The sequence below is a fragment of the Monodelphis domestica genome, chromosome 1 (assembly GCF_027887165.1).
Source record: "Monodelphis domestica isolate mMonDom1 chromosome 1, mMonDom1.pri, whole genome shotgun sequence".
Lineage (NCBI taxonomy): Eukaryota > Metazoa > Chordata > Mammalia > Didelphimorphia > Didelphidae > Monodelphis > Monodelphis domestica.
In genome coordinates this window covers 74922479-74950256 of record NC_077227.1, presented here as the reverse complement: position 1 = coordinate 74950256, position 27778 = coordinate 74922479, and the positions used below count along the sequence as shown (strand labels likewise).

General features: G+C 43.4%; 1 protein-coding gene across 1 annotated transcript; it reads right to left on the bottom strand.

Moving 5' to 3' along the window:
- Positions 1-10216: 10216 nt before the first annotated feature.
- Positions 10217-27516, bottom strand: SYT15 (synaptotagmin 15). Its single transcript, XM_007478636.3, has 8 exons — positions 27014-27516; positions 23878-24061; positions 22846-22988; positions 20057-20358; positions 15704-15874; positions 14231-14348; positions 12053-12232; positions 10217-11672 (listed from the first exon to the last, which is right to left on the bottom strand). The coding sequence occupies exons 1-8, from the start codon at positions 27018-27020 to the stop codon at positions 11536-11538; spliced, it is 1242 nt and encodes a 413-aa protein (XP_007478698.1). The 5' UTR covers positions 27021-27516; the 3' UTR covers positions 10217-11535.
- Positions 27517-27778: the final 262 nt, after the last annotated feature.

The window sequence follows — 27778 nt, the reverse complement described above, 5'->3', positions numbered from 1 at the left end:
GCCATCATGGATATCCCAAATACCAAAAAAAAAATTTACCCAAGTCATTCTGGAAATTTATGGTGATTTAATTAATATAGTGGAAAGAAATTTAAGAAGAAGGGAGAAGGAAAAGGGTGTAGGATTTCTCCCACCTGGCTTGTGCCAGGCAGGAAGATTAGAGGCTCTAGAAGGTAAGGTTTTGGAGAGTAAAAGAGGAAGGAATCAGCCTGAACTCCAAGAGGGCTCAGCCAAGATGCCTGAACCCAAATTAGCTCAAGGGCAAACTCACTGCCAAAACCCATACAAATAGCTGCCACCACGCCAAGATGTCGGAACGCTTAGCACGCTGCCAGCCAGAGATGCCTCTCTGGGAAAAGAGGGCAAAGAGAGGAAGTCACATGCCTTATATAGACGGTTTTGCATCACTTTTCTGCGTCTCATCTGTACCAGTGATAGCTTAGCTTGACTTAGGACAGCCCAGGGTCTGTCCGCTGTTTCTGTACATGTCTGTTGAAGGCCATTTCCTCAGATACTTAATCTTTGAGTATGGTGCAGGCATTCTTGACCTTGTTAAACTAAGTAGGGTAGAGCAATGTAGAGTTCCCAAGATCTGATTCTGTTAAACCAAGTATCTCCATTGTTACTAATCAGGAAATAGCCAAATCAGATCTTCTAATGTACAGTCTGAGTAGGGTGGAGTAGTTTTAAAATTCATAAGAGTAAACATAGAAGCAAAACTTTGAGGAAAAACAATAACGTATTTGCATTTGAGAGAAAAAATACTTCTTGGTGTTTTGGGTCAAGAGAAAGAAAGGAAAAAATCAGGCTTATTCCTCAAAACTGACTTTAAATCTATTGATTTGTAACTAACTGCCCTCCCTGTGAAAAATCTTTAGTAACAACCTTCTAAACTAAGAGTCCAGGATCAGCTTTAAAAAAATCTGCATGAAAATTAGAAGTTGTGGGGTTCTTTTCTCTACACTGGACAATGGCTATGGCAGGCTAGAAAAACACACATGGAGTGTAGAAAGGGATTGGGGCAGAAAAATTATTATATGTCACCCTCTGTGGAAAAGAATGGCTGGGATTGGCAGGCTCTTGTGGCGGGTCTGGTCTCGGCAAGAGGAAGCTCCAAGCTGGGTGGAGAGCATTGAGGAATCGCTGGCCAAGCAGATGGACAGGAGAAACAGCAGGCAGCAGCAGGCATCAGGGTGGGGCTGGAACACAAGCACACCCCACCATAGATCCTCATGGTTGGCAGCAACCAAGCAAATTTATTATCTTTACTGTAAGGTTATCTGCTCAAAAATTTTTTTTGAGAATTCGTAATCCCTTTGTGGTTGCCAAACTGTGGGTTTTTAATAATCAATAACTAAATATATTTTATAAAGTTTTATTAATAATAACTAAGGCAAAAAGAACTGCCTGACTTCAGCCCAGTTGCAGGTTCAAAAGAGAGAGAAGGAGGAGTTACCGCCACTTAAATTCAATCACACAAAACGTGGGGATGCAGGAGAATGGAATTTTGGGAAATTCTAAGGGACTTCTGGGAGATGTAGTCCAAAGGCTCAAAATCTCCATTTATACACTATTATCTAAATTGTTATCTCTATTTTATTCTCCAATCTGTTCTTTCTTTCTTTCTTTCTTTCTTTCTTTCTTTCTTTCTTTCTTTCTTTCTTTCTTTCTTTCTTTCTTTCTTTCTTTCTTTCTCTTTCTTTCTCTCTCTCTCTCTCTCTCTCTCTCTCTCTCTCTCTCTCTCTCTCTCTCTCTCTCTCTCTCTCTCTCTCTCTCTCTCTCTCTCTCTCCCCTCCCTCCCTCCCTTCCTTCCTTCCTTCCTTCCTTCCTTCCTTCCTTCCTTCCTTCCTTCCTTCCTTCCTTCCTTCCTTCCTTCCTTCCTTCCTTCCTTCCTTCCTTCCTTTCTTTCATCTTTACCTTTTGCCTTCAAAGAAGTATTTAGTATAGCTAAAGGTTTGGCAGTTGTGGTTAAGTGACTTGCTCAGGGTCACACAGCTAAGAAATGTTTGAGGCCAGCCCCAAGCTTTTTATTTATTTATTTATTTTAATTTTATTTCATCAATTTAGAACATTATTCTTTGGTTACAACAATCATATTCTTTCCCTCCCTCCCCTCCACCCACCCTTCCTGTAGTCGATGCGAAATTCCACTGGGTATTACATGTGTCCTTGATCAGAACCTATTTCCATGTTGGATCAGAACCTATTTCCACATTGTTGGTGTTTGCATTAGGATGTTCATTTAGAGTCTACATCCCCAACCATATCCCCCTCAACCCATGTGATCAAGCAGTTGTTTTTTTTTCTGTGTTTCTACTCCTACAGTTTTTTCTCTGAATGTGGATAGTGTTCTTTCTCATAGATCCCTCTGGGTTGTTCAGGATCATTGCCACTAATGGAGAAGTCCATTATATTCGATTGTACCACAGTGTGTCAGTCTCTGTGTACAATGTTCTCCTGGTTCTGCTCCTCTTGCTCTGCATCACTTCCTGGAGGTTGTTCCAGTTCCCATGGAATTCCTCTAGTTCTTTGTTCCTTTGAGCACAATAGTATTCCATCACCAACATATACCACAATTTGTTCAGCCATTCCCCAATTGAAGGGCATCCCCTCATTTTCCAATTTTTTGCCACCACAAAGAGCACAGCTATGAATATTCTTGTACATATCTTTTTCCTTATTATCTCTTTGGGATACAAACCCAGCAGTGCTATCATCCCTAAACTTTTAAAAGTAAATTTTGTCATTAACAAATAGGAAAGGCTCTATGTCCTATTTTTTCCTTTAATTTTTCTTGTTTTATTTTTGCTAGTTAGAACTATGTCAAGTAATGGTAAGGAGAATGAACATCCTTGCATTATTCCAGTATTGATTAGAAGGTTTCTACTGTATTCCCATTGCATATGATGCTTGATTTTGATCCAAGTAGATACTTTTGATGATATTTTTGAAAGGTCTTTTTATGTCTAGATTTTATAAGTTTGGAGGTTTTTTGGTAGCATAAATTAGTGTTTTACTTTGTCAACATCTTTTTTGCATCTGTTGAAATGATCATGTGATTTCAGAATATTTTTAAAATATGAATCATAATATTGTTTTCCTTAAAGTTGAACCATGTTTGTAGTATAATAAATTCAGCATGATCATAAGAAATTATTTCTCTGATGCTTTATATATATTTCTTCATTTGAATCTCACAAAAGTATTGTGAGGTAGATCCTATTATTATCTCCATTTTATAGTGTTAAAAGGTAATTTAGATGGAGAAACTAAAGAGGAAGAGATAGAGGAGGTGAAAAAAATGGCTACATTGCAATCATATAAGCCAAGAAAAGAATATGTACAAAGGCAGCAAAGTACTGGTCAGTCAAAATATTTCCTTTGTGGGAAGCCTGGTCATTTTGACAGGGATTGTCAATTAAAAGTCCAAATAGGCAACAGGGAATATGGTTATAGGAATAATAGAAGGGGAAATTGGAGAGACAATAGAAATTATAACATCAGAACCAGATAGGAACATGGCCAATACTTTTCCCATGTGTGCAGTAATTCTGGAATACAAGCCCCTAATTTGAATCCTATGCAGAAATTCATTCAGGAAGGCACAAGAATATATCAATAGCAGCTGGGGGAATAAAACAAGGAGGTCAGTTATGAAGCCATATTGTGGGGGCGGCAGAAATAAAAGGCATTACCAAAAGGAATGGAGGAAATGGAGATAATGGAAGAGAGAGTGACACTACAACATTGAAAAGGGATATAGAAAATTAAAATGATGCACACAAGGAGGAGTTAATAATGCAAGAAAGTATTGGTGCAAAAACCTGTGAGCTAAATGGAACAGTGATTGAGGCAAATAGTGAGGGAAACAATGTTAATAAAAGGGAAATGCATGAAGATAATATTACAGTAAGTAGTGAGCAAGAAATGAGTTTAATAGTGGGGAATACTGTAGCAGAAAAAGAATGCAAGGATACAGAAACAAGGAACAGTGAACTTAAAGAGGTCTTATCTATGAGCAAGTGTAGAGACACAACTAAAGTGGAATGTGGGGTGGAAACTAAATCTCTAGGGAAAAGTGGAGTAGCTAATGTTAATGAAAATACAGCAGGTGATTGGGATTTAAATAAGATTGAGTTAGAAATACCAATGGTGGAAAATTTTGAGTTTTGAATGTTGTTCTGGTATATTAGTAGTTATAGATAGTGTAAAATTTTAAATTAGTTTCTCTGCTAAAAGTATTATATTTTTATGAGGTTTATTAAAGATTAAGAAATAAAGAAAATACAAAATAAGAAAGCACGTGCCTAGGCACAGAGCCCATTCACAACCACTTACTCTACATCTTGCCTGCTAGGTAGAGAGCTGCCTGAGCCTAGAAGCGGAAGCCAAGAGAGAGCTAGTAGGCGGTACAGTCAGTTTAAATACCCATTTTGTTCTCGGCCCAGTTGAGGACCTCAGGTGAGATTTTAGGGAATTCTAGGAACTACCAAGAACTTCTGGGAATTTAAGTCTGGGGTTCAAATTTCCATTTTTACAATAGAAAGATTTGTGTGTTAGTTTAGTATTACAAGAGTAGAGGCAATTGATTTAGAAATAGTTGTTCTAGTGTTGTGAGTTTACAATTTGTAATACTGATAGGAAATATTGATGTTTGCTACATTGTTTGGGAATGTGCAAAGGTTCCGTTGTGTTGAAACTTTGTAAGCATTTTGTAAACTCTATGCTTACTTTATTTTCTTTCCTTTAGGATGCTCAAGATTAGAAATAGTTAAAATAGGATATAACATAGGACAGTGTAGAGAGGGTTTATTGTTTGGGGGGATTAGATAATAGAATAGGATTTATAGGTAAGTATTAAGAGTCATGAAATTGAACCCAGGGGGTTCAAATTTGTGAAAGGGGACAACCTGTTCAGGGGAATTTGGGAAGGAAATAATGAAACAGAGTGAAGAAACAGAGTTAATGAAATGAAGGGAACCAGGAAGTGTAAGAGAGGCCCCAGGAATTCTGGGTTGGGATTCTGAGGAAGGTAACAGCCCTCAGGGAGTTGTATTAAGACTGGGGAAAAGAAAACATCTCCAAAATCCAGCTCTTTCCTCCTTTTGACCTTTAGCCTGTTCCTGAATATCTTTTTGATCCTAAACTCTGACACATCTGGTGAAGTCTCAAGCAAAATTTCCAAGTGACAATGACCTGAACTGCTCAGCTTGCCTTGGTGGGCTTTAGCTTCACCTAGGTGAACTAGGTCATGTCTAATACCTGACTCCACTATATTCTGTTATTTTACTAGTGTAATATTTAAAATAGTTGAAGGCTTTAAATTGTAGTAGTTAAAAGAGTGGGAGCCATAAACTGTTATAATTAAAATTAGTATATGGCTTAAACTGTAATAATTAAAATGGTTGATGTGTAAACTGTAGTGCGTTAAAATGGTGGAAAATATAAATTATGATAGATATAAGAGAGGGTGAGTAAATTTGACTGCAGAAAATATGTTTCACTACAGTGTCTTGGTTTTTAAATCAAATATAAGGTGGTCACCAGGGAATATATTCCCAAATTATGAATATGCCCAAGTCAACTGGGTTTTATAGAGAATTTAATTAATAATACAATGAAGAATTAAAGAAAAGGAGAAGGAGAGAGAAAAGGAATTAATGAGAAAAGAATAGGTCGGCCCAGGGCAGGCCTGGCCAACCCAGGCCTAAGCCTTAAGAGAGAAACCAGTCAGTTATCACTCACCACAAGATTTGTCTTAAGCAAGGATGTCTGGGGAACAGAGTCTCCCCAGAGGGAGTTCCAGCCAGAGTCAGCCTCCCAAGGGACTTCTTCTCAGGAGATCTTCAAAGGGCCTCCTCCAAAAGGATCTATCTCCAAGGAATCAAGGATCTCCAAGCCTCCCTTGCTCAAGAGATTCCTTTTCTTATATAGGAGGTTTTTTCCTATATCACTTCCCCTAAGTTCTTCCATCGACCAATCACCATAGATGTTTTCTAAACACAGCCCATCTGAATTCCAGCTAAGTTGACTAATCCCCTCAGTAAGTCTGAACCAGAGAAAACACAGCTAAGTCGACTAATCCCATCAAGAGAAAACCTGCATCCCATTGTATCAATTCTAAAAACAGGCATGGCTCAAAGAACTCCTTGTCTTATTATAAGCATGGACCCAAGTACTTTCATTGTTTAGCAAGGAGTTTTCTCCCCTAAAGCAGTCTTAAGTACGGGTGGAGTAGAGGTCCTCCCATTTCTGATCCTGGCGAGTTCTCACATCAAAATGGGGAATGTTTCCAGTAGGGAATTTGTTCCAATGGAGGATTCCTCAATGTGGAAATTTTTAACATTCACAAGTCTGAGAAATTTCAAGATTTACACTAGAGACTATAATCAATGTGGGCTTAACCTAGTGTAATCATCTTAGTTGGGGGAATTTGAGAGAGGAAGTAAGTGTAGCCTCAGGTTCACTGAGGACCAAAGCAACTTTTTGCAAAGTCAGAAGGTGGGGAAAAGGTAGTACTTATTAGTATTTGGAAACCCTTCAGCCCACATACCTTACCCAATCCTAATCAACAACTTACAATAAACCCATTTATCATTTAAGTGGAGAGAAAGTGATTATCAATCATCCTTGAGCAGAGAGCAGCCATTTTGCATTCTGAACTGGAGATCATTTGCCCTAGACTGGGTTAAGTAAAATCCCAGTCATTCATCTAAATTACCTTTTAACAGCAGGAACAGACACCCAGAAGAATTTAGAGATGATGGGATCCGGGAGTCAAGTCTAGGGGTTGGCTTTGTCTAGGAAAAAGATCCTCTCTTCATTTATGACAGGAGCAAAGCCGGAGAAATGGGATGATGATGTTAAGATTTAAAATACAGAGTTGGGAGAAGGAACTGTTGATAGATGGCCTCTATTTCCTTTGCAAGGTATGAATTGTTAGGGCTTTCCTTTTCTAAAATGACTTTATATTTACTTTTTTATATACTTTCTCTATTTACTTACCTATGTATATGTTGTATTGCCCCACCCCACCCCTCAGAATGTAAGTTCCTGGTTAAAGATTGTTTGGTTTTCGCTTTGTATCTCTACTAGTTTTTATATAATAGGTAGTCATTCAGCAAATGCTCACCAAATGAATAAAAAGGGTCTTTATTGAGAAGGCAGTGTGGAATAAGAGAGAAAACTTTCTTTGGAGTAAGGAGCATCAGGGTTCAAGGTCCACTCTTAGCCCCTACTGACTACATGACAATGGACAAGCCACTAAATAGTTTTCTCTATGAGTTGCAAAAATGGTGCTGACTTGCATTGGTCAAAGGAATCTCCTCCTTCAGGAGTTTCAGTGAAATTACAGGGCTCAGCCCTGCTCTAGGCTATGCCAAAGAATAGGCGAGGTGGTTTGAACAGAGAAGGTTTGGTCTAGCAAAAGCAAGGAAACATGATCCAGTCGGTCAGGGGAAAGTGAAAGGATGCAGCCATGGGACTCAATTGAGCCCCAAAAGCCAACACTGCCTCTCTGTCTTTCAGCAGATGATAAGATCTTGACTTCCTTCTATGCCTAGAAGAATGGAGCCCATTCATGCTGAGCTCTTTTACCTGTCCTCCACATCTCTGCCTCTTCTCTCATTCTCTCCTCCATTACTTTGGTCTCTGAGAGATAGTCCTTGCCAAGGCTGGCCAAGGTCTTCTACCTCTGTGCCTGTTCCCATCCCTTTCCTCCAAGGATCTTATCTATCATTTTCTCTATCCCTTTTGTGTTTTCTGTTTCCCTTTCTACTAAAAAACCACTTCCTTCTCTGCTGTCTCTAAATAAATGTTCTCCAGTCTTCCCCCTCCTATAAAGTCTTTTCTCTTTACCCTATCAATATCTAATTTTTTTTAAGTGGGATCTCTGTACCTAAGTAAGTAGACTTTGTGTGTCACAAACTGATTCACAGGATGATTAGAAGACATCCTTTCTCTCAGATGAAAAATGACTGGCCCCTGCTCTGGTTTATAAGGAGAAAAGCTTGTGACAAGAAATGTAATTTGCCACATTAATTTCCTTTTGCTCCATCTTTAGAGGTCTTGGACCTGATTTGTCATCAGTTACATCAATTCTTCCACACCTAAGAAACATGTTTACTGAAAGTGACCTATATTTCCAGGTGGAAATGGAATCGGTAAAATCCTTGAAAGTAATCAGTTGCTTAGAAAAGAAAATATTTGACTTGGTAAATGTGAATTATGTAATTTATGCTTTAAATGTGAATTATGTTTTAACTCACCTAATTCCCATTCCATTAAAGTCAGGGCCCCAAGGCATCAAAACCATAAAATTAGCATAGCAACTTCTTTAGTTGCTAAAAGGATTAAGCCTTGTTGGAAGTGTTTGCTACAAATGCCAGTAGAGAGACCTAAATACCTGATTCAGGAGTTGGCAGCATTCTCAGAAAAATACTGATGGAAGCCCTTTTTTCACCTCCCCATGTTGGAAAGTTGGTATTGAATAGATGCCAGCTACCTATTCTTAATGCTACTTCCAAAGGTTTGAAGAATGACACTCGGTGGCCTCTTTGCCCACTTGTCATGAGCTAATGACCCATGACAGTGCCTCTTCACTGAAGCAGTGGGACAATATGCTTTAAGAAACCCCACCAAGAAAAATGAGGGGATGCCCCCGGATTGGGGAATGGCTGAACAAATTGTAGTATATGTTGGTGATGGAACATCATTGTGCCCAAAGGAATAATGAACTGGAGGAGTTCCATGTGAACTGGAACAACCACCAGGAACTGATGCAGAGTGAAAGGGCAGAACCAGGAGAACAATGTACACAGAGACGGATACACTGTGATACAATTGAATGTAATGGACTTCTCTACTAGCAGCAATGCAATGAACCAGGACAATTCTGAGGGACTTATGAGAAAGAACACTGTCCACATTCAGAGGAAGAACTGTGGGAGTAGAAACACAGAAGAAAAACAACTGCTTGATCACATTGTTCAATGGGGATATGATTGGGAATATAGACTCTAAATGATCACCCTAATGCAGATATCAATAATATGGAAATAGGTCTTGACCAATGACACATCTAAAACCCAGTGAAATTGCACATCAGCTACAGGAGGGGTTTGAGGAGAAGGAAGGGAAAGAACATAAATCTTGTAACCATGGGAAAATATTCTAAATTAACTAAATAAAATTTTCCCCCCCAAAAAAGAAAAAAAAGAAACCCCACCAAGAGATAAGGGAAGTGCTAAGACTGTACTTAAAAAGCAAAAATTAATCTTGCAGGAAAGTTGTTCCTTAAAAGATGAGCCTTAAAAAACAGAAGACAAAGAGAATGGCTCCAAAGTTAGAAAGGATTAGAGAAACACAGCCTCGCTTGGTTTGGGTTTGGGAAAAGCCACAAAATTAGTGTTCCTTCTGGCTGGATAGCAAGAAATATGTGACAACTCCAGGAAGACTTGAACTAATTTACAACTTCTCTCTCCATTGAGCCATTTCCAGAATCCAAAGCCAGCTGTTTCAGTCACTGAGCTAGAGAAGTAAGTAGGATAGGAAGCCTCGGTGCTGCCCAGCAGGTTTTATACTTCATCTCCTATCTAGCTGAAGGGAAGACCAGCTACTTTACTCCAGGGCGATTCTTAGGGATGGAACAATCATCAACAGAGCTGAAGGGATGTTTCTAACTTCCTTTCACTAATAATCCTAATTGGTTTTTTCTAGTACCACCTCCTTCCCTCCCCATTCCAGAAGAACCTCGGTAAACAGAATTTAGCACTCCGGTTAATGAAGATTTATCTATAAAAGACAACAGTGACTTAAAATTCCATTTGAAAGTCTTTTTCAGGCATCAAACTGTGTAATGGGTAATCAACTTTCAAAATGAAAACACCCCATCCCAGCTTCCCAGTGTTCATCTCCTGTTTTCCTTCCTGCCTTGGTAACTTGGAAAAGTGACATGAAAACTGCACCTCAAAACTACTTCATATAAAATATCAAAGCAGCATTTATTTCTGTTTACATTTTTAACACAAGGATAAGCTTAATTGGCCATTCTAATGGATTCCTGCTCACAGGTTGTGATGTGAGCTATACTGACACACAATTGGAGCGAAATAAATGTTCACTGCCCTGAACCTTTCCCTCCAAACATCAAATTCCAACATGCTGAATGCCTTGCTACAGGGGCCTTCTAGTAGCTAGTAAAGAAAGTGACAGCCAGTCTTGGGGCACAAGAGTTTTAATGACCAGAGGAGCGTGGGAATACACAATGGCTTAAGATAGTCAAAGTACAGGAAAGCCCAGAAGTCAAGACTTTTGACTACATCTGGCCAGGGTCTACTTTCTCCATCGGGAATTCCTCGGTAGTCGTCCTGTTTCAGTCCCGTAGAACAGCCCGGCACGTGTCCCCTCCTCCAAGTCTGTTTAGTCTGCAATGGCCAATTAGATCTCCCTGCTAGTTTCAATGCTTGTAACATGATGTCTTTGCTTTTCTTCCAATGAGGAATCTCGTTTGAGCTTGGGGTCACTGTGTGCCTGGGATGAGTCCTCTGCTGCAGATCCTTGATGCCCACATCTAGGTTAGGATTCCCAGGAGGTTCAAGTGAACCAAGCATAAGTCACGCACCTCTTACTAGGATTGACAGCTCCAGTCCATGTGTCATTTTTTTTAACCCTGACCTTCCATCTTAGAACCAATACTATATATCAGTTCCAAGGCAGAAGAGTGGTAAGGACTAGACAATGGGGGTTAAGTGACTTGCCCAGGGTCACACATCTGGGAAGTGTCTGAGGACAGGCTTGAACCCAGGACCTCCCTCCCATCTCTAGGTCTGGCTTTCAATGCACGAGCCACCCAACTTCCCCTCCTACATCATTCTAATTGACACGATGGCCCAAGTACACTAGACAATATTTCCCTAGTTTCTTCCTATTCCTGTCCCCTTAAAACGGCATTTCCTTTTATGGCCGAACACAGAGACCAACTTGCCTCTCTAAGAGTGTTCATATTTGCTGATGGGAATTTAACCTCAGAGAAAGTTTGTTCTAATGGCATACTATTCGCAATCTGAATGTCTGAAATTCTAATTTAGCTTCAGCTTCACAGTGATGAAGGACCCCTACCAAACCCTTAACAGTATTCTACCAGAAGGAGCGCCAGAGGGGCAGCTAGCTGGGTGGCTTAGTGGATTGAGAGCCAGGCCCAGAGATGGGAGGTCCTGGGTTCAAATTTGACCTCAGGCACTTCCTAGCTGTGTGCCCCTGGGCAAGTCACTGAGCCCCCATTGCCCAGCCCTGACCACTCTTCTGCCTTAAGAGTTGTTAACAGGACAGAAAGTAAGAGTTTTTAAAAAACAGTATTCCACAGGAAGGAGGAGGGGTCATTTTATTAGGCCATTCCTATGCTAACCAAGGAAAGACCAGGCCCTATTTCTGACAGGGCTAGTGAGGACATCTTCCCTAAGCCTGCAGAGTCCGCTCCAAGTCCACGGCCCCAGGAAGTGTCCTCGGTCACCCAGGTGTCCCCGCGGAGCAGCCCCATCAGCTGCTGGGAGACAGCGAGTGCCACCGCTTCACCAGCTCCTTGGGCTTGTTCAGCATTTCATTCCAGTGTTCCAGTTCTTTCCCCCTCGTGTACATGAAGGGTCCGACGACCACGCGGCCCAGCTGGTGGCTCTCTAGAAGAGAAAAGGAGGTGGGGAGGGAGAAGCAGCCGCGTTACTCTCGGCTGCCCGGCTGCCCCTTCCCACCCTGTCTGGAAAGCAGCTCTCGGGCAGCCTTGCATTTGGGGGCAGGCAGTGCTCCAGGGTCTCTGGGGGGTCTTCTACCCAATCACAATCGTGGAGAATCCTCCAGAACGCGATTAAGCACTACGCTGGGGACGCACCCTCGTAGCACGGACGGAGGCACAGCAAGTCCGGGCGTCCAGGCCCTCCTCAGATGCCTCCTCCCTGTGTAAAATGAGGATGCTAGCAGCGCCCTCCGTACGTGGTAAAGCATCTCGCGCCAGACTGACTAATGGGGTCACTGGAAGTCGGGGCAGAAAAAGGTGCCTTACGGGCCCCATCGGTGTTCTGGAGCACCGCCACGCTCAGGCTGGCCGTGTCTAGCTCCTCGGGGTGGGCCTTGAAGCTAAACGTCTCGTTATACACAGGGTTGGGGGAGCCCAGCACGGCTGACGTCTTCTTGCACTTGACGAATCTGTTGTGGTTCATCAGCGACACTTTGACAAACACATCTGAAGAAACCAGAGTGAGAGTCACCAAGAGGCGGGAAAGGGGATGCTGAGAGAGCCCCGTGAGCGCAGGCACCCAGGGCTCGCCTCGGGCCTTCTCTCTGGGAAGCCTCCATGGAAGCGGCTCCACAGAATAGAAGCCAAACGCCCGTTCTTCCCTCTCCCAAGCCCAACAGCACCGGCCCTTCCTCTCCTCCTCCACTCCCAGAGAGGCCTCGTTGGACAAACATGCCCCGTAGCCCCCCGCAGCCAGGGGCCATCAGCAAAGGAAGTGGGTTAATTATTTGGAGGTCTTTCTAGCCTGGCCATCCATCTTAAGGAAAGACTTAAACAGCTTTTCCTTCCTCCCAGGCTTCCAAGAGAGCATACGTTGTCCCAGGCCAGATTTTGCTTGTTTGAAAAGAACCCACAAGCCTAGCAGATGGTGGAGCTCTGCTTCCAGGCCGGCCTCTGGGCCCTCTCAGAGTCCTGACCTTCCCAGCATTCCATTGCTGTAGTCAGGCCTGATGGGGGCCTCTGGGCTGGGGCATCTCTGGAGCCCTAAAGAGAAGTCCAAAATGAAGAAAGTGGACCCCATTTTTTGAGGAGTCCCCCAAGGCTCTTCACCTCCACTGCATCCCATGGTATCCTGCAAAACCCAGGGAGCCCTTCTCAGAAAGATGCTGCCCAGTGCAGGAAGGATGGAGCGTTAAGGACAATGAGGTCGTCCTATAGATAACTAGACACAGATGGGTAAAACACCACGTGTGTGTGTGTGTGTGTGTGTGTGTGTGTGTGTGTGTGTGTGTGTGTGTTTAAAGTTCATGGACCCCTCCATAAAGCCTTTCCTGATCTACTCCCACTGCCTAGTGCTCTCGAGCCCTATGTGCCTTCCTTGTTTGCATTTATTCTCTTTAGTTCACAGACGCTTTTATTCATGGACTCATCTCCAATGGAACGTGAGCTCCTTCTGAGCCAAGAGGACTGCCTTCTTTGGGCAAGTCCTTTCACCCTAGTTGTCTAGCCTTGACCACTCTTCTGCCTTGGAACCAATAGATAGTGTTGACTCTAAGATGGGAGATATGGATTTAGTTGTTGTTTGTAGTTTTTTTTAATGCTTATTGATGGGTAACTCCAAAACTGAAAGGGCCTCCGAGGCTGTCTAATCCGACTCCTTCATTTTACAGATTAGGAAACTGAGCCCTGGGGACAAGGGGGAGGTCATTGCCCAAAGCCATAGCAAGTGAACATCAGAGGTTCTGAAATTTGAACCCAGGTCCTCTGGCTTCACACCAGGATTCTTTATACTGTACCAAACAGAGTTAAGACTAGAACACAATAGAACTACAAATTAAACAAACTCGAGGAGTTGAAGGGAACTAGGCATGTTTAGCCTGAAACATGATTTAGGATGGCTCTGCTGGCTATTTTCACATATTTATAAAGGGCCATCATGTGGAGAAGGGATAGATTTTCTCTGCTTGGCTCAGAAAGCAGAATGCAAAGGTCCGGTGGAAGGAAAACACCTAATTAAAGGTGACCCAAAGCAAAAGGGGAGGGGTAGAGTCTCCCTCCCTAGTGGTCTTCAGGCAAGACTCGCATCCTAGAAAATAGTCTTGTCCAGTATAGGTGGGATTAGATCTGGTGTTGCCTTCTCCTCCTCCTCCACTCCAAAAAGTGGAAAAAGGGAAGAATGAAAATGTCCGAAGCATGACTACATCATGAGGATCACCTTTACCAGAGATCTCAGGCAGGAATTCTTAAACTGGGACCCACAGCCGCCGCCCTCCCCTGCCCCTCCCCCCAGGCTCCAAGGCCAGAGACCGATTTCTAGGATTCCATGAACATGCATGGGGGGGAGGGGGAGGAATCCATCTTCCTTTTCACTAACCACTAACTGAAATAGAGTGTCTCCTTCCATTATGAACGCCACAACAAAGCAGTATTTCCAAAAACGGAGCCACAGGCTTCACTGGAGAGCCAACAGGCATGACGTCAAGCCCCTGGGGAGGCGGGACTCACCGACGTTCCGGTCATCCCGGAACTTCAAGCCCTTGGCGCGGAGCACCACGACAGTCAGGCGGCCCAGGTAGTCGTTGTAGCTGAGAGAGAACTGGATGTCCCCAAACTCCGAAGGCGGCTGTGGAGAACAGCACGAACGGTGAGTGTCAGAGGAGAGATGTGGGGCGTGAGGAGGGGGACGGCGGAGCCAGGACTTCCCTCAAATTCGGCCAGCTTGCTTCAGGGCGCAGCTCCGACATCCCCCCTTATCGCTGTGACCCACACCCAGCTTCACTACAGTTTATATCTGCTCAGATGTGTAAAAGTTTCCTAGCCAAAATGGAGCTCTTGGAGGACAGAGAATTACTTGTGTCTTTGTATCCCGAGGACCCAGCAGGACGCTCGGCCCACCACAGGCGGTTTACTGTGTGTCCCTGCTGGCTAATGACCTTTATGCTTCCTTCTGGCTCCCCATCTGTGATCTCGCGAGAACACGTGCAGCTCAGCAGTCCTCTTGCCCAGATCTTTATATTCTCTACAAAATGTCTGCCTCTGAGAAATAAATCTTGTTGATAATTAATGTTGGATGATTTGTTGGCCATTTCCTAGACAGAGGACACCCGGGTCAAATGATTTCCTGAGCTCTTTACAAGACTGTCCTGTGAGTGAAAGTCAGGAATATAATTTTTTTCCACCACAGGACAAGGGCAAGAGAAGGGGGGGGGGGCATTCCAACGGGTCCCCCTCCCCACCTCTGCAAAGCCACGGAGGAAGATGACTTCTCATGTCTCTTCTGTGGAATCAAGATTGTTCTTGGTCATTTTGCAGCTTTCTATTGTTTTCCAGTTATTGTTCTTTCCATTTACCCCAAACTGATTCATTTTTTTAACCCTTTCCTTCTGACTTAAAATCAATTCTGAGTATGGGCTCCAAGGCAGAAGAGCAGTAAGGGCTAGGCAGTGGGGGTTAAGTGACTCCCCCAGGGTCACACATCTAGGAAGTGTCTGAGGCCAGAGCTGAGGCCGGGACCACCCATTCTCCAGGTCTGACTTTCTGTCCATTGAGCCACCTCATTGCCTTTCAAACTGATTTTTAATATCCACAAAAGTAAACTAGAGGGATCTTTCTTAGCTAGCTGGATAGGTGGCTGGAGTGGTCTTTAGAACAGGCACTCCCATGACACAGCCACCCCTTCCCACAGCAATCAATTACACATCAATCCAGTGGTAGCCTGGTGCATTGAAAATGCCAATGCATTTAGTCAAGAGGGCCTGAGTTTGGGCAAATCACTTACAGAAAAAACACTTTTGGGCCTCGGTTTCCTCCTCTGTAAAATGATTTGCAAAGTTCCTTTCCCTAGCTTCAGTGATCCTTGCAAAATTCATCCCAGTGTTCTTCTGGAACATCCAGTGTTCCTGCCCGGGCTTAGGAAGTCCTTGCTCCAACAACCGGTGATATTTGCTTAATTAACTTAACCTTTCATTAATCACCTACCTCCAGGCTCTCTGGTTCCAAGTCTCGCCAAATAATGTTCCGGCTATCGCTCATCAGCATCTCATCTTTCAGTGGGAAGAGTACTTGGCCCAGGAGGTGATGCTTCCTTTGCTTGTCCACATGGAACACGGAAAACTTCAGCATCCTCTGCGTGATGGTTCTGCTGGATACCTACATGGGGGGGGAGGGAGGGGGTAAGGGGGAGAGCCCAGGATCCACGCAAGTGTCAAAGAGAGATCTGAGAGACGGCTTCACGTTTTTCAATGAACAAGCATTTGTTTTCTCTCCCTCCCACCCACCTGTCAAGCAATACCGATGCCCCCGTCGGGATGTCTTGACCTGTACCTGGGGAGGAGGCTTCCTCGGCCTGCTGAAGCCCCCCTTGGTCCCTGCCTTGGGCGGCTCTTAAGTATTTCACGATTGTTTGTCTCTGTAGCCCTGTTGTACCGTACCAGACCCTTTCCTAGTGCTGCTCACTTCACTCAGCATCTGTTCTCGGAAGGCTTTGTCTTCCTCATCTTCATGGCATAAGAAGAGTCTGCGACATGCATGGACCACAATTTGTTTAGCCACAGCCCAGCAGACGTTGTCCACGTTTATCCTACTTGTCTACAAGAGCATCGTGGGACCCTGTCAGGTGCTTCCTTAAAACCCACCCACGTTTCCTCTCTGCCATTGCCATAATCTATCCATCTGATAACTTGGCTTCCCACACTGCACTTTTCTTCCTATTACTCAGGACAGGCTTGCTGCAAGCACCGTGGCTTTGTAAACCTTAAAATTTCACAGACTTACGAATGTTAAAAATTTTACTCCACATTGAGGAATCCTCCAATTCCCTACTTGAAATAATTCCCTACCAGATAGTGAGAACTCTACTTGAATGTGAAAACTCCTTGCTATGGGAGGATCTCTACCCCATACCTACTTGGGACTGCTTTAGGGGAGAAAACTCCTAGCTATGGGAGGACCTCTATTCCACCCTTACTTAAGAATGCTTTAGGGCAGAAAACTCCTTGCTAAACAATGAAAGTACTTGAAACCCATACTTATAAAGGAAAGGAGTTCTTTGAGCAATGCCTATTTTTGGAATTGATACAATGGGATGCTAAGTGCCTATAAAGGTGGGGCAACTTGTAAACTACTTAGACCTAAAAGGTGAAAACTTACTCAGAGGTTTTCTCTTAATGAAATTAGTCGACACAGCAGCATTTTTTTCTGACTTACTAAAGAGATTAATCTACTCAGCTGTGAATTCAAAATGGGCTATCTTTTGGAAAACATCTACAGTGATTGGTAGATGGAAGAATTTAGGGGAGGTGACATAGGAGATTTTGCCCTTAAAAATAACAGCTCAGAGAAGAGCTGGAGGTCATTCTGAAACATTCAGATGGAGGAGGGAGCTGGTGAAAGCAGCTAAGATGATGCTCGCCTGGTATCACTAGAACCCTTGCTTAGGCAGACCTTGTGGTGAGTGTTAAAAGACTGACTGACTGATCTCTCTCTCTTAAGACTCAGGTCTAGGCCATGTTGGCTTAAGGCCCTTCATACTTATTTCCTTTTTCTCTCTTTCTCTCTTTTCTTTAATTCCACATTTGTATTAATTAAAATCTCCATAAAACCCAGTTGACTTGGGTATTTGAATAATTGGGAATATTTCCCTGGCGACCACCTTATATTTGATTTAAAACCAAGACACTGTAGTGAAACATATTTTCTGCGGTCAAATTTACTCACCCTCTCTTATATCTATCACAATTTATATCTTCCACCATTTTAACTCACTACAGTTTAAGACCTCAACCATTTTAAATCTCACAGCTTAGGGAGGATGTTGGAGCTTAGGGGGTGCATCCCTGTGGGGGCTGGGCTCAGCTCTGCTCCAAAAGGCTGTCTACAAATGAATTTGCCACATGGATGTTGGAGGGGCTCCAGACTCTGAAAATGGGGTAGCCAATCGCGACTTCATTGGATTTAAGGCGAAGCATGTCTCCTGCCTATCAGCAGAGGAAAGATGAATGAAGCATACATTTTCAGGCATGACCAATGTGTTGGTTTGTTTTGCTTGACTCTATATGTAAAGAAACTGGGACGTAGGCAAAGCTTTGCATTTGGGTTCCAAAAAGCCAATTGCACAAATATAGGATAAGAAAAATGTGGCTAAACAAGAGCTCATCTTATAGGAAAAAAAAAGGATTACTGGGCATCAGAGACTTAACCTTGGCCCACTAGATTCTCAGTCCTGACTCCCCTCAGGTCCTTTCCTTATAACTGTGATGGGCAACCTTTTAAGCTTGGTGTGTCAAAATTCGCCCAAAAAATCAAGCATAACTTGGATGGTGTGTCACTTCAAGAAAAACGTGTCCTTCTCGGCCTGCGGCCCCCTACTTCTCTGTATGCAGCTGCCTGTCATTGAAAATGGCTATGCATGTCAGCGCCGACACATGTGTCATAGGTTCACCATCACGATCCTGAAACTCTTCTAGGCAGGGTTTGGGAAAGGAGTTAGTCTTTCAAGTTCTAGTCAGTCAAAAGAAAACAACTTTTTACAGTCAGTGATGTGATGACATTGCCAGAAAAATTATCCAATCTTAGGGAGTGCTAATGGTGTCTAGAAAAAAAAAGGATTTGGTGCACAATTGCTTTTTTTTAATTAAATTAAATAGAATAATATTAGACTTATTCTATATTGTACCAGAGGATAGAACTAATGAGTAAAAGTTACAGAAAAGGAGATTGTTTTCATTAGAAAGCAAAGCTTCTTACCAGAGCCCATAAACTTGTTTTTAAAATGCTTTCATAACTGTATTGCAATATAATTGGAATTGCTTTGTAATCTATGTATTTTATACATTTAAAAGCATTTTTCTGAAAAGGGGTCTGCAGGCTTCAAAAAAAAAGTTAAGAACGCTTTCTAACAACCAGACTTGTTCAATAAGGGAAGGGGTGTTTTGATTGGTGGGCATGTCTATAAAAATAGAAAGGCAGAAAATTGAGTCCTGAGTTCATCTTCAGAGGACTTTCTGAGCCAGGAACAAACTACAGAGAAAAAGGCCATCCTGTGTCCTCTGTATTTTTGTAATGCCAGCACTCAATAGTGTTTTGCACATAGGCACATAGTAGGCACTTAAGTGGTAATGGATTCCCTCCCAAGAAAAGCCTAGATCTCGGACATGGCAAATGCACAAGTATTATACGTGAGTATAAGAGGGTTGTGTTTTTTTGGTTTGTTTTTGTTTTTTGCTTTATCAGTGCAGGGGAGGGGCCATGAGGGAGATATTGTGGATCTGAAAATAAACTTGAATTTAAAAAGAAAGGCTTAAAGATGCCTACCTGCCAGGAATGTCATAGAACAAATTTAAAAGAAAATATTTGGTTCTTGGAAAGAAGATTGCTAGATTACTTCTCAAATCCTTCCCAACTCTAGTTATTGATTCTATGATTGCCATTTAAAAATATAAAGATTAGCGGCAAAAGACTTGGGGTGAATGAATAGAAAAAACCACATTGCTCTAAATTGATTAAATGGGAAAATACGACGCTTCAATGAACTGGAAGAATAGAGAGTTTGCTTATATAATTCTTATATATGTAAGTGAATGAAAATACCTACAACCAATTATAGCACTAGTTATTTATTTTTAAATAATGCTAATGATCCTAGAGCTCAAAGTTTCATAATACATCACCTCCCTGATAGCTAATGCCCCTTGCTCCATTATTCCTGAAGATGCTTATTCAAATAAAACTGGTCCAACTCCTTTCCAAATACTGTGTGAGCTACTTTCATAATAACATTAAGACATTTTAATTTCTAATACTGTATTTCAAGTGAATAAATACTTGAGTGTTTATTATGTTAAATACTACTTGTAATTTTTTTTAATGAGCAATGGTGCTTTAGGTGCCATTCCTGGAGAACTCCATTCCCCCTCTCTCCCAATCCTGCCTTTTCTCTGAGATGTCCTTCTTTCTACCCTGCACATATCTTATACATTAACTAGTTATTTACATGTTGGCACTTCCATCAGATAAGAGCTTATTGATGGCAAGGACCACTCTCCCCTCCCTTTCTTTTTTTGCATCATCAATGTACATATGCTAAATAAATGCTTGTTGGCATACTGAGGACAAGAAATGAAGCCTTGCATCAACTGGGAGCTCAAAGGACTCCACTGAACCCCATAGGACCCATTCCTAGGCTCTCAAGTGATCAAGCTGACTATATGTGCATTAGAAGGATGTGGGGTGAGATGGACAGAAAGATGGAAAAACAAGCTCCCTTCCAAACAAGTAACCCTTCCCAGGATGGAACTCTGGTCTCCCCTATTCTGTTCCCTAAGGAGTCAGTACCTGGAAAATGAAGTTTTCATCAAATTGCGGGTTGGTGGTTTTACGTTTCATTTTGGACTGTAGAAAGCGACGCTCATCAGGCAGCAGATACAGCTTCACCAAGGGACTGCAAGTCTCCAGTGGGGAAGGGGTCTGCAACTTCCTGGCCTTGATCAAGCCCACCAGGAGCCTCTCTGCCTCCTGTTCATACTCCACTGTGAACCACAGCCTTCCCAGGCAGCCTTCGGGGAAGTCTGTCTCACTCTTGTCTTCTGGAAATTTGTACAGCTCTGGATTGATTGTCCCAACCATATACGCACCCCCTGCAACAGACATCAAAGGCTTCAAATGGAGGAGTATACACCAATACAACACACTGAGGAAAACCTACTTTGGGATTCATTTTTTTTTCCTACAAGGCAAACAGTTCAGATGAGGGAAAGAAAGCAGATAATGAGTACTAGAAGCTTCCAGTTTCTATGATCGTCATGATCTGTAAACTACCATGGCAGCCGAGAAGGAAGGAACTTTTGGATAGTGTTGCAGATATTAGATAAAGAAGGCAACTCCAGAATTTAGAAGTCACAAGCATTACACACAAGAAACCAGGTCTAGGTTTGGACCTCACATCAGAGTAGATAGATCCAGGTTCAAGTCTCATCTCCTAAGAGACTATGTCATGGAGAAGTTACTTTACTAGTGACTATCCCTGGCATCTGTAAGGCCATCAGTTGGAGGACAATTGCTGATTTGCACAGGGGGATTTCCCAACTGGCATTTTCCAACAACCATAAAATACAGGCATAGGTAGAAAAGAAAGAGAAATGTCCTCTTTCTACTGAATTTTTCTATTCATTGTTTCAAACACATCTCCTGTTTTTACTCTCTATTTACTCAAATCATTCCTCTTGCCTAGACTGGTCCTGTCATTTCCAGAGATACCTCTCTACAAACAATACCTCCTCTTATAATAAAAAACAACTGATAGAGCAATCACATTTGGCAGCATATATAACATTACAAACCTCTCCAAAGAAGAATCTCCTCTTCTACTTAATTAAATCTCAAGTTTATCTTCAACATGAAAACTTTCTCTGGCCATCAGAGCCCACAGAAAGTTCCCCAAATTCTCTTAAATTTAAATATTTCAAGGACCCCCTATGTTACTTGAATTTCCTTCATGTGTGAAGGTCTTTCTCCAGGTCACTTGCAGAATTTGTGTCATTGGAATTATTAAATTTTACTACTATGTGTCTTGAAGTCTTGTAACATCATATTCTTTTGTGTGTGTGGAAACAATCTGTATATTCTTTTGATTGGAATTTCCTTTTCTGAGTTAAGAAGTTCTGGGAAATTTTTACATATTATTTCTTATATTATATTGTTCCAGTTTTTGTACTGTTGTATTCTTCTAGGTGACCCTTGAGTTGTCTCTGTTTCCTATCTTTGCTTTTATTTTTTGTACAGAGATCATGTTCTATTTTAATGGGTTTTTTTGCTTTTTCCACATTGTCCCTCATTTTTGTGTATTTACATTCTCAATCTGTTATTCTCTCTTTTGTTTCTGTGGTAAAGCTTACCATCCTGGATTAAAATTTTTCTATTCTGTCTGTTACTTCTGCCTTGTAGGCCAAAAATTCTGCTTTCAGAACTCTTATTTCTCTCTTAAAGCACTTAAAAGCATCCTACTGTGCTACATGTTCTCTTGAGAATTCCTAGGATCCTCTGCCACCTCAGTGTTGATTCATTTTCCTTTATACATCAATGTCTTCATTTCAATCTTTTTTTCCCTTATATTCCCTTACTGCTCACTTTATGACTCCTTCCCCTCTGATGATAGTTTTCCCAGATAGCTGAACTTCAAAACTTTCTGAATCCCTTCCAATATTTCACCAGGCTCAGTCTGTATTCCACATATCTTCTGGCAGGGCACAGTCCAAGTCCCAGTTAGCTGTTAGTCAGCCTCCTTTCCTTCAAGCCTGGGGAAGTCATGCACTCTCTAACATTTTGCCCTGGTTCTCTGGCTTTTTTCAGCCCAGACTGTTGCCACACCACAATCCCAGCCAGGGAAGCTGTTTCTGCCTATTGACATCTCCCAGAACAGTTGGGGAAAAGGAACAAAGTGAGGGGACAGAGTTGAGTTCTGTTGCAAGCCTGTGGATCTTTGTGCCTCTCTGCCAGAGGGACAGTGGTTAGTGGGATAGAGGAATTCCTCTTTTAGCAACCCCTCTCAGAACTAAAGATTGGTTTTTTTATGTTGTTAGTTCATCAGATTGTTTCCTCCTTAGGGTTTTTGGTATCTTATAACCTGAAGAGAGAATTGCTTTCTCTCTACTCAATTTGTAGAAACTTGAGAAGTCATGAAAATCAAAGGAAATATCTACCTACTATTAATACCTAGAACCTTTCCCCTCTATGCTTTGTCAATGGTTATATAGCAAGTGGGACTAGCAATGGGTATTTTGTTGTTTTTGTTGTTGTTCAGTCATGTCTGATTCTTCATGATCCCATTTGGGGTTTTCTTGGCAAAGACACTGGAGTAGTTTGCCATTTCCCTCTCTAGCTCATTGTACACATAAGAAAATTGGGACAAAGTGGGGTGAATGACTTGCTCAAGGTTACTGGATTTGAATTCAGAAACTTAGCAACTAGGTAGCACATAGATAGAGTGCCAGACCCAAAGTCTGGAAGACTCATCTCTTCCTGAGTCCATGATCTAAATTTTATATCCCACCACCATCAAAGAATTCAGTATGCAGAAGAAACATAATGTCTATCAAATGAAGAGAGCCTGAGTGCAGTCTACTTACCAAATGAATGAAAAGATGATCGAGGCAGGAATTCTGGGGCAATGTAGGGGTCACTTTCATCCTGGACCCTTTCTCCATTGGTCAGAGTGATCCAATCCCGGCCATAGAAGGAGGGAGGAACAACAAATGGGATACCTTGAGTCCTGTTATAAAAGCATGGATAGATGGAAGAAATGAACAGACCAGAATAAAAGGAGGCAAGTGGGGAAACAGACTCATAAAGCAAGAATGAACAGGGGATAAAGATGCCCTGGAAGAAATAAATGCATATAGGGAGTTCTCCTTCTTCTGGGTTTCCCATTGTAGCTCCCTAGGTCTTCACAAAGAGAATCAAAAGCCCGACTAGCTGCCTTACTACTATACTAGGGCAGCTGGAGGCACAGAAGTTGGAGAACAGAGCCTGGAATTGGGAAGACCTGAGTTCAAATCCAACCTCATACATTTAATATCTGTGTGGTTTGGGACAAGTCACAACCTGGGTTTCCTTAACTGTGAAAGGGGGAATAATAATAGCTTCTACTTCCCAGGGTTGTAGTGAGGATTAAACGAGAGATTTGTAAAGCACTTAGTGCAATGACTGGCACTAAATAAATGCTCACTAACATTATTTTCACTACTCCCTCCAGAATCCACCCCAAAACTGTCATGATCTTACCACCTTCCTTGAAGCTGAACTCTCTTAGAAATATTTTGTTTCATCCAGTTAGAGTGTGAGCTCTTTGAAAGCAAGGGACTCTTATTTTCTTGTGCCAGTTTCTAATGTGTAGCACACAGTAAGTAGGCATTTTTTTTTCATTTATTCATGTAGAAGCAAATCTCAATATTCTTCGCTCACAGCCAAGACCTCATTTGTTAGGAAAAAATACCAAAACCCAAAATGAAATCGGATGGAGGGGGGCAGCGGCAAGGGGAAAGGGGACTCACTAGGATAGGTCAGAGCCCACTCCCTTTGTTTTGCTTATTCAGTCTTCCTTCCCTCCTCCCTTGTTCTCTCCCCTTCCCAAGTGGATAGGAGGGTTGAAGCCCATTCACCTGTTGGTCTGAATCACAGCTGCCTGGGAAGGCTGCTTCTCCTGTCCTGGTGATGGCATGCCAGTCAGCTCCTCATAGGTAGGGGCAACACATAGCTTCTTCCAGAGACAGTATCCCATGATCCCAATCAGAACCAGCAACAGCAGCCCTGCAATCACTCCTCCAGCTACTATGGTTACCTGTTCTGGGGTCACAAGGAATCAGGTAGCACTCGCTTTTCCTCCCCCTTCATACCCTGTCCTCTGGAGAGCAACCAGCTCTGAAGACCCATTTCCTTAAATCCAAATTCTGCCTTTTGATCCCACTTCATCCTGAGGATCTCCTCTAATGCTTCCTCCTTACTTCTCTACACCCAATATACCTCCCTACACACTCTCTCTCTGTCTGTCTGTCTCTCTGTGTCCATCTATCTGTCTCTCTCTTTCATTTCTAAGCAGAGGGCAGAATTTCAAGTAGAAGGGAAGCGAAAAAAAAAATCAAACAGGATTTCCCAAAAACTATCCTCCCAAAGCTCTTAACAGTGCCTTCTGAATCACAGAAAGCAGGAAATATGGTCACAAGGAGCAAGGCTTTACGGTTGGGGTTGGAGATGGGGATGGTGAAGGGAACACACGCAGATAGTCAATGACTGGAATTTAAAGAAATTATAATCCAGGCTATAGGTCTCTTTAGTCAGTAGGAACTCAGCCCAGCACCTGGTACTACATGATTCCTATCGATTATGTGAGACAGTGTGATATGCTGAATAATGAACTGACCTTGGAGCCAAGAAGACCTGAGTTCCAATCCTCCCTCTTCCACCTACTAGCTAGGGGAGCCTAGGCAAGTCATCTTCTCAGTTCTCATCTAGAAAAGCATCCTTCAGCCCTCTTTGGATAGAGAGGATAGATGAATCCCCCACCAAGCTCTCTGTAAATGTCTTTCCCTCTACAGTTTCTGAATCTCTCAGGGAAAGATACTGCTTATAATCTTCTACCAGTTTCATCAAGGTTTGCCAAATGAGTTTATATTCTAAACTAGTGATGCTTTTTGTCCTTGATAAAAGAGATCTTTGGTTAGACAAAAGTCTAAGGACAACTAGCCAAGGAATTAGTGCCCTAGCTGCAAATGACATTTGTCTTCAGGCACCCTGGTGACCCCGAATTTGCTAATGGGAAGCAGAAAAAAGTCAAGCTATGCATAAGCATTAGTGGAGCAGTTGACAGAGTACTGAGACTTGGAGTTAGGAAATACCAAATTCAAATCTTCCCTTGGATATTTACTGTATGACTTCACCCAAGCCACTTAACTTAGCCTCAGTTTCCTCATCTGTAAAATGGAGAAAAGAATAGCACCAACTTTACAGAGTTGTTGTGAGGACTGAACAAGAAAGCATTTGTAAAGCATTTTGCAAACCCTACATCACTTTATAATGTGCTGGCATTACAAAAATACAAAAGACGTAGGATGCCCTCTCTGCTGTTTGTTCCTGCCTCAGAAACTGCTCTGAAGATGAACTTAGACAATTTTCTGCCTTTCTGTTTTTATAGGCACACCCACCAATCAAAACACCCCTTCCTTTTTCCTTTCCTTCCCTAAGCCAGGAATACCACTCCATTCCCAGCCCAGAGTACTTCTCTCCAGGACATAAACCCAAAACTTCTCCCAAAGGACTCGATCCACCTTAGAAAGAAACAAACACAAGGCAAATTGCAATGCAAAGAAGACTGAATTTAGACTTTAGAAATCAGAGCTCCATCATGTACTCTCCTCATGACCTTAATCTTGGCCTCAGTTTCTTCATCAGCCAACCAGGGATTTTCTATGGTTTACTTTCCTCTAAGAGCCACTGTGATGAAGCCCTTTGATGTTTGTAAAGCACTATATAAACGTGAGCTGCTACAAACGGTCAAAGAACACTAACTCTAGACAAAATAAGCCTTTACACATTTCCCATTTCCTTGGCACAAAGTGTTACCCTGGATCGATGGCAATGCCCAACAATGTCTTGCAATAGCAAGATTGCTACTTTGGGTTTTGAAATGACTAAAACATGTTCTTTCTGGCCCCATAGTCCCCCCACCATCACCACCACCACCACCACCTTCTTCTAGTCCTAGTGCCAGCCCCAAAGAGTTGCTTTCTACTTGTTGGACAACAGCTCTGTAACAGACCACCCCCCTCCCTCAAAACACATCTGCCCCCTCCTTCCCAGGGGCAACAATGCCAAGCTCTCAGCAGACTGATTCCAATTAGCCTCTTGAATGCCTGGCACCCACCAAAGTCTCAAATAGGTAGCACAGAGTGCTGAGTCTAGAGTCAGGAAGAACTGAGTTTATATCTGCCCTCAGGTACATACTAGCTGTATGACCCTAGGCAAGTCACTTGACCTCTGTCTCAATTTCTTCAACCATAAAAGGCACCTACCTCCTACAGTTATTATGAGGACCAAATGAGGTCATATTTGGAAAGTTCTTAGCAAAGTGCCCAGCACATAGTAGGGGGTTAACAAAGATTTATTTCCTGCCTCGGTGACCCATGAAGTGGTTCTGACCTGGAGAAGTAAGGAAGGCCAGATTGTTAAGACTCTGACATCTAGTTCTGGCTGCTTGTGGGGAGGGGAGATTCCCCAAATCCCTCCTCATTTTCTCACATACTGGTACAGAGAGGATAGTAGGAATTGGCAGCGTCCAGCTGATTCCCGTTCTTACAAGAAGTATGTGGCAGCTCACAAGTATAACGTTTCTTCCGGCCAGACCCCTTTCCCACTTCCCTGCCAGGCCACCCTCCACAGCTGCTGCGCTCTCACAGGCACCTTTGGGTGGCCCTGAACACGAACCCCAAGGTCAAGCTACAAGGAATCGGGCAGCATTCACTTTTAAGTAAGAGGAAATGTGGAGGCTTCCTCCCCGTGGGTCTCCCAGTTCCTAGGTAAGGAGTGGGGCTGGGCACTGCCTGGCCAAGCCCTGCAGGCACTCCCAGGGGGCAAAGCCTTGGTCCTCGGGCACAAGTGTCCCCCACAGACCCCAAGGCAGCAAGGAGGAAGAAGCCCAATAGACGGGAAGGGCTCTGTCCGCCCGCCTGCTCCAAAGCATCCCCAGACAGCAAGCGCCTTCTAACTCGGTCCTTCAGTTTGGGAACCTGCCAGGGCACTTACCAGGCATGAGTCTGAAGAGCAGCCGAGGTGCCCCAGAGGCGGGCCAGGGGCAGGGGAACCTGGCTCCTGCTCCCCACCTTAGGGGTGGCAGAGGAGGTGGTGAGGAGAGAGTGGCAGAAGTGGCCTCTGGGCTTCCCTGGCCCGAGACAACTGTCCCCGGCTCCGGCTCGCCTCGCCCCCCACGTGGATGTCCCGGACCTCCGGCCGCTGAACTGAATCGACCAAGCGCCAGATCCGGGCTCCAGCTCCTGCTCCTGCTCCGGCTCTGGCTCGGCGCGGAGTCTCCACCCCTCCGGAGCTTACTTCGGGGAGCGCCCAGGGCTTTAAAGGACTGCACTGGCTGGAGAGCCTTGGGGAAGAGGAAAGGGGGAAGGAGGCGGGCCGTTCTCCCTCCTTTCTTCCCCCCTCCCTTCAGCACCACGCCCCAGGAGCCGGGCGAGTGTGCAGCTGCCTCAAGCGCGCTCTGCTAGCTTCTGACTCCCGGGTGGGATGAGCGGGTGGCAGGGGTCTGTCTTGGTGACCGCCGACTCCACCCTGATACGACTGGAAAGGGGCCCGAGGAGGGAGGGCTGCTTGCCAGGGCCAGCGGCCGGACGTTTGGCCAGATGGGTAATTACCGGTATAATAATTAGCCTCCTTTTTGCAGATGGGAAAACTGGCGCTGGGGGACGTGTTCACTGACCTGCCCACTGCCTCAGAGCTACTTTCGAAGTGCAAAGGGGTCCCAACAGAAGTCCCTCAGTCGACTGGAAGCATTCCCCAGCT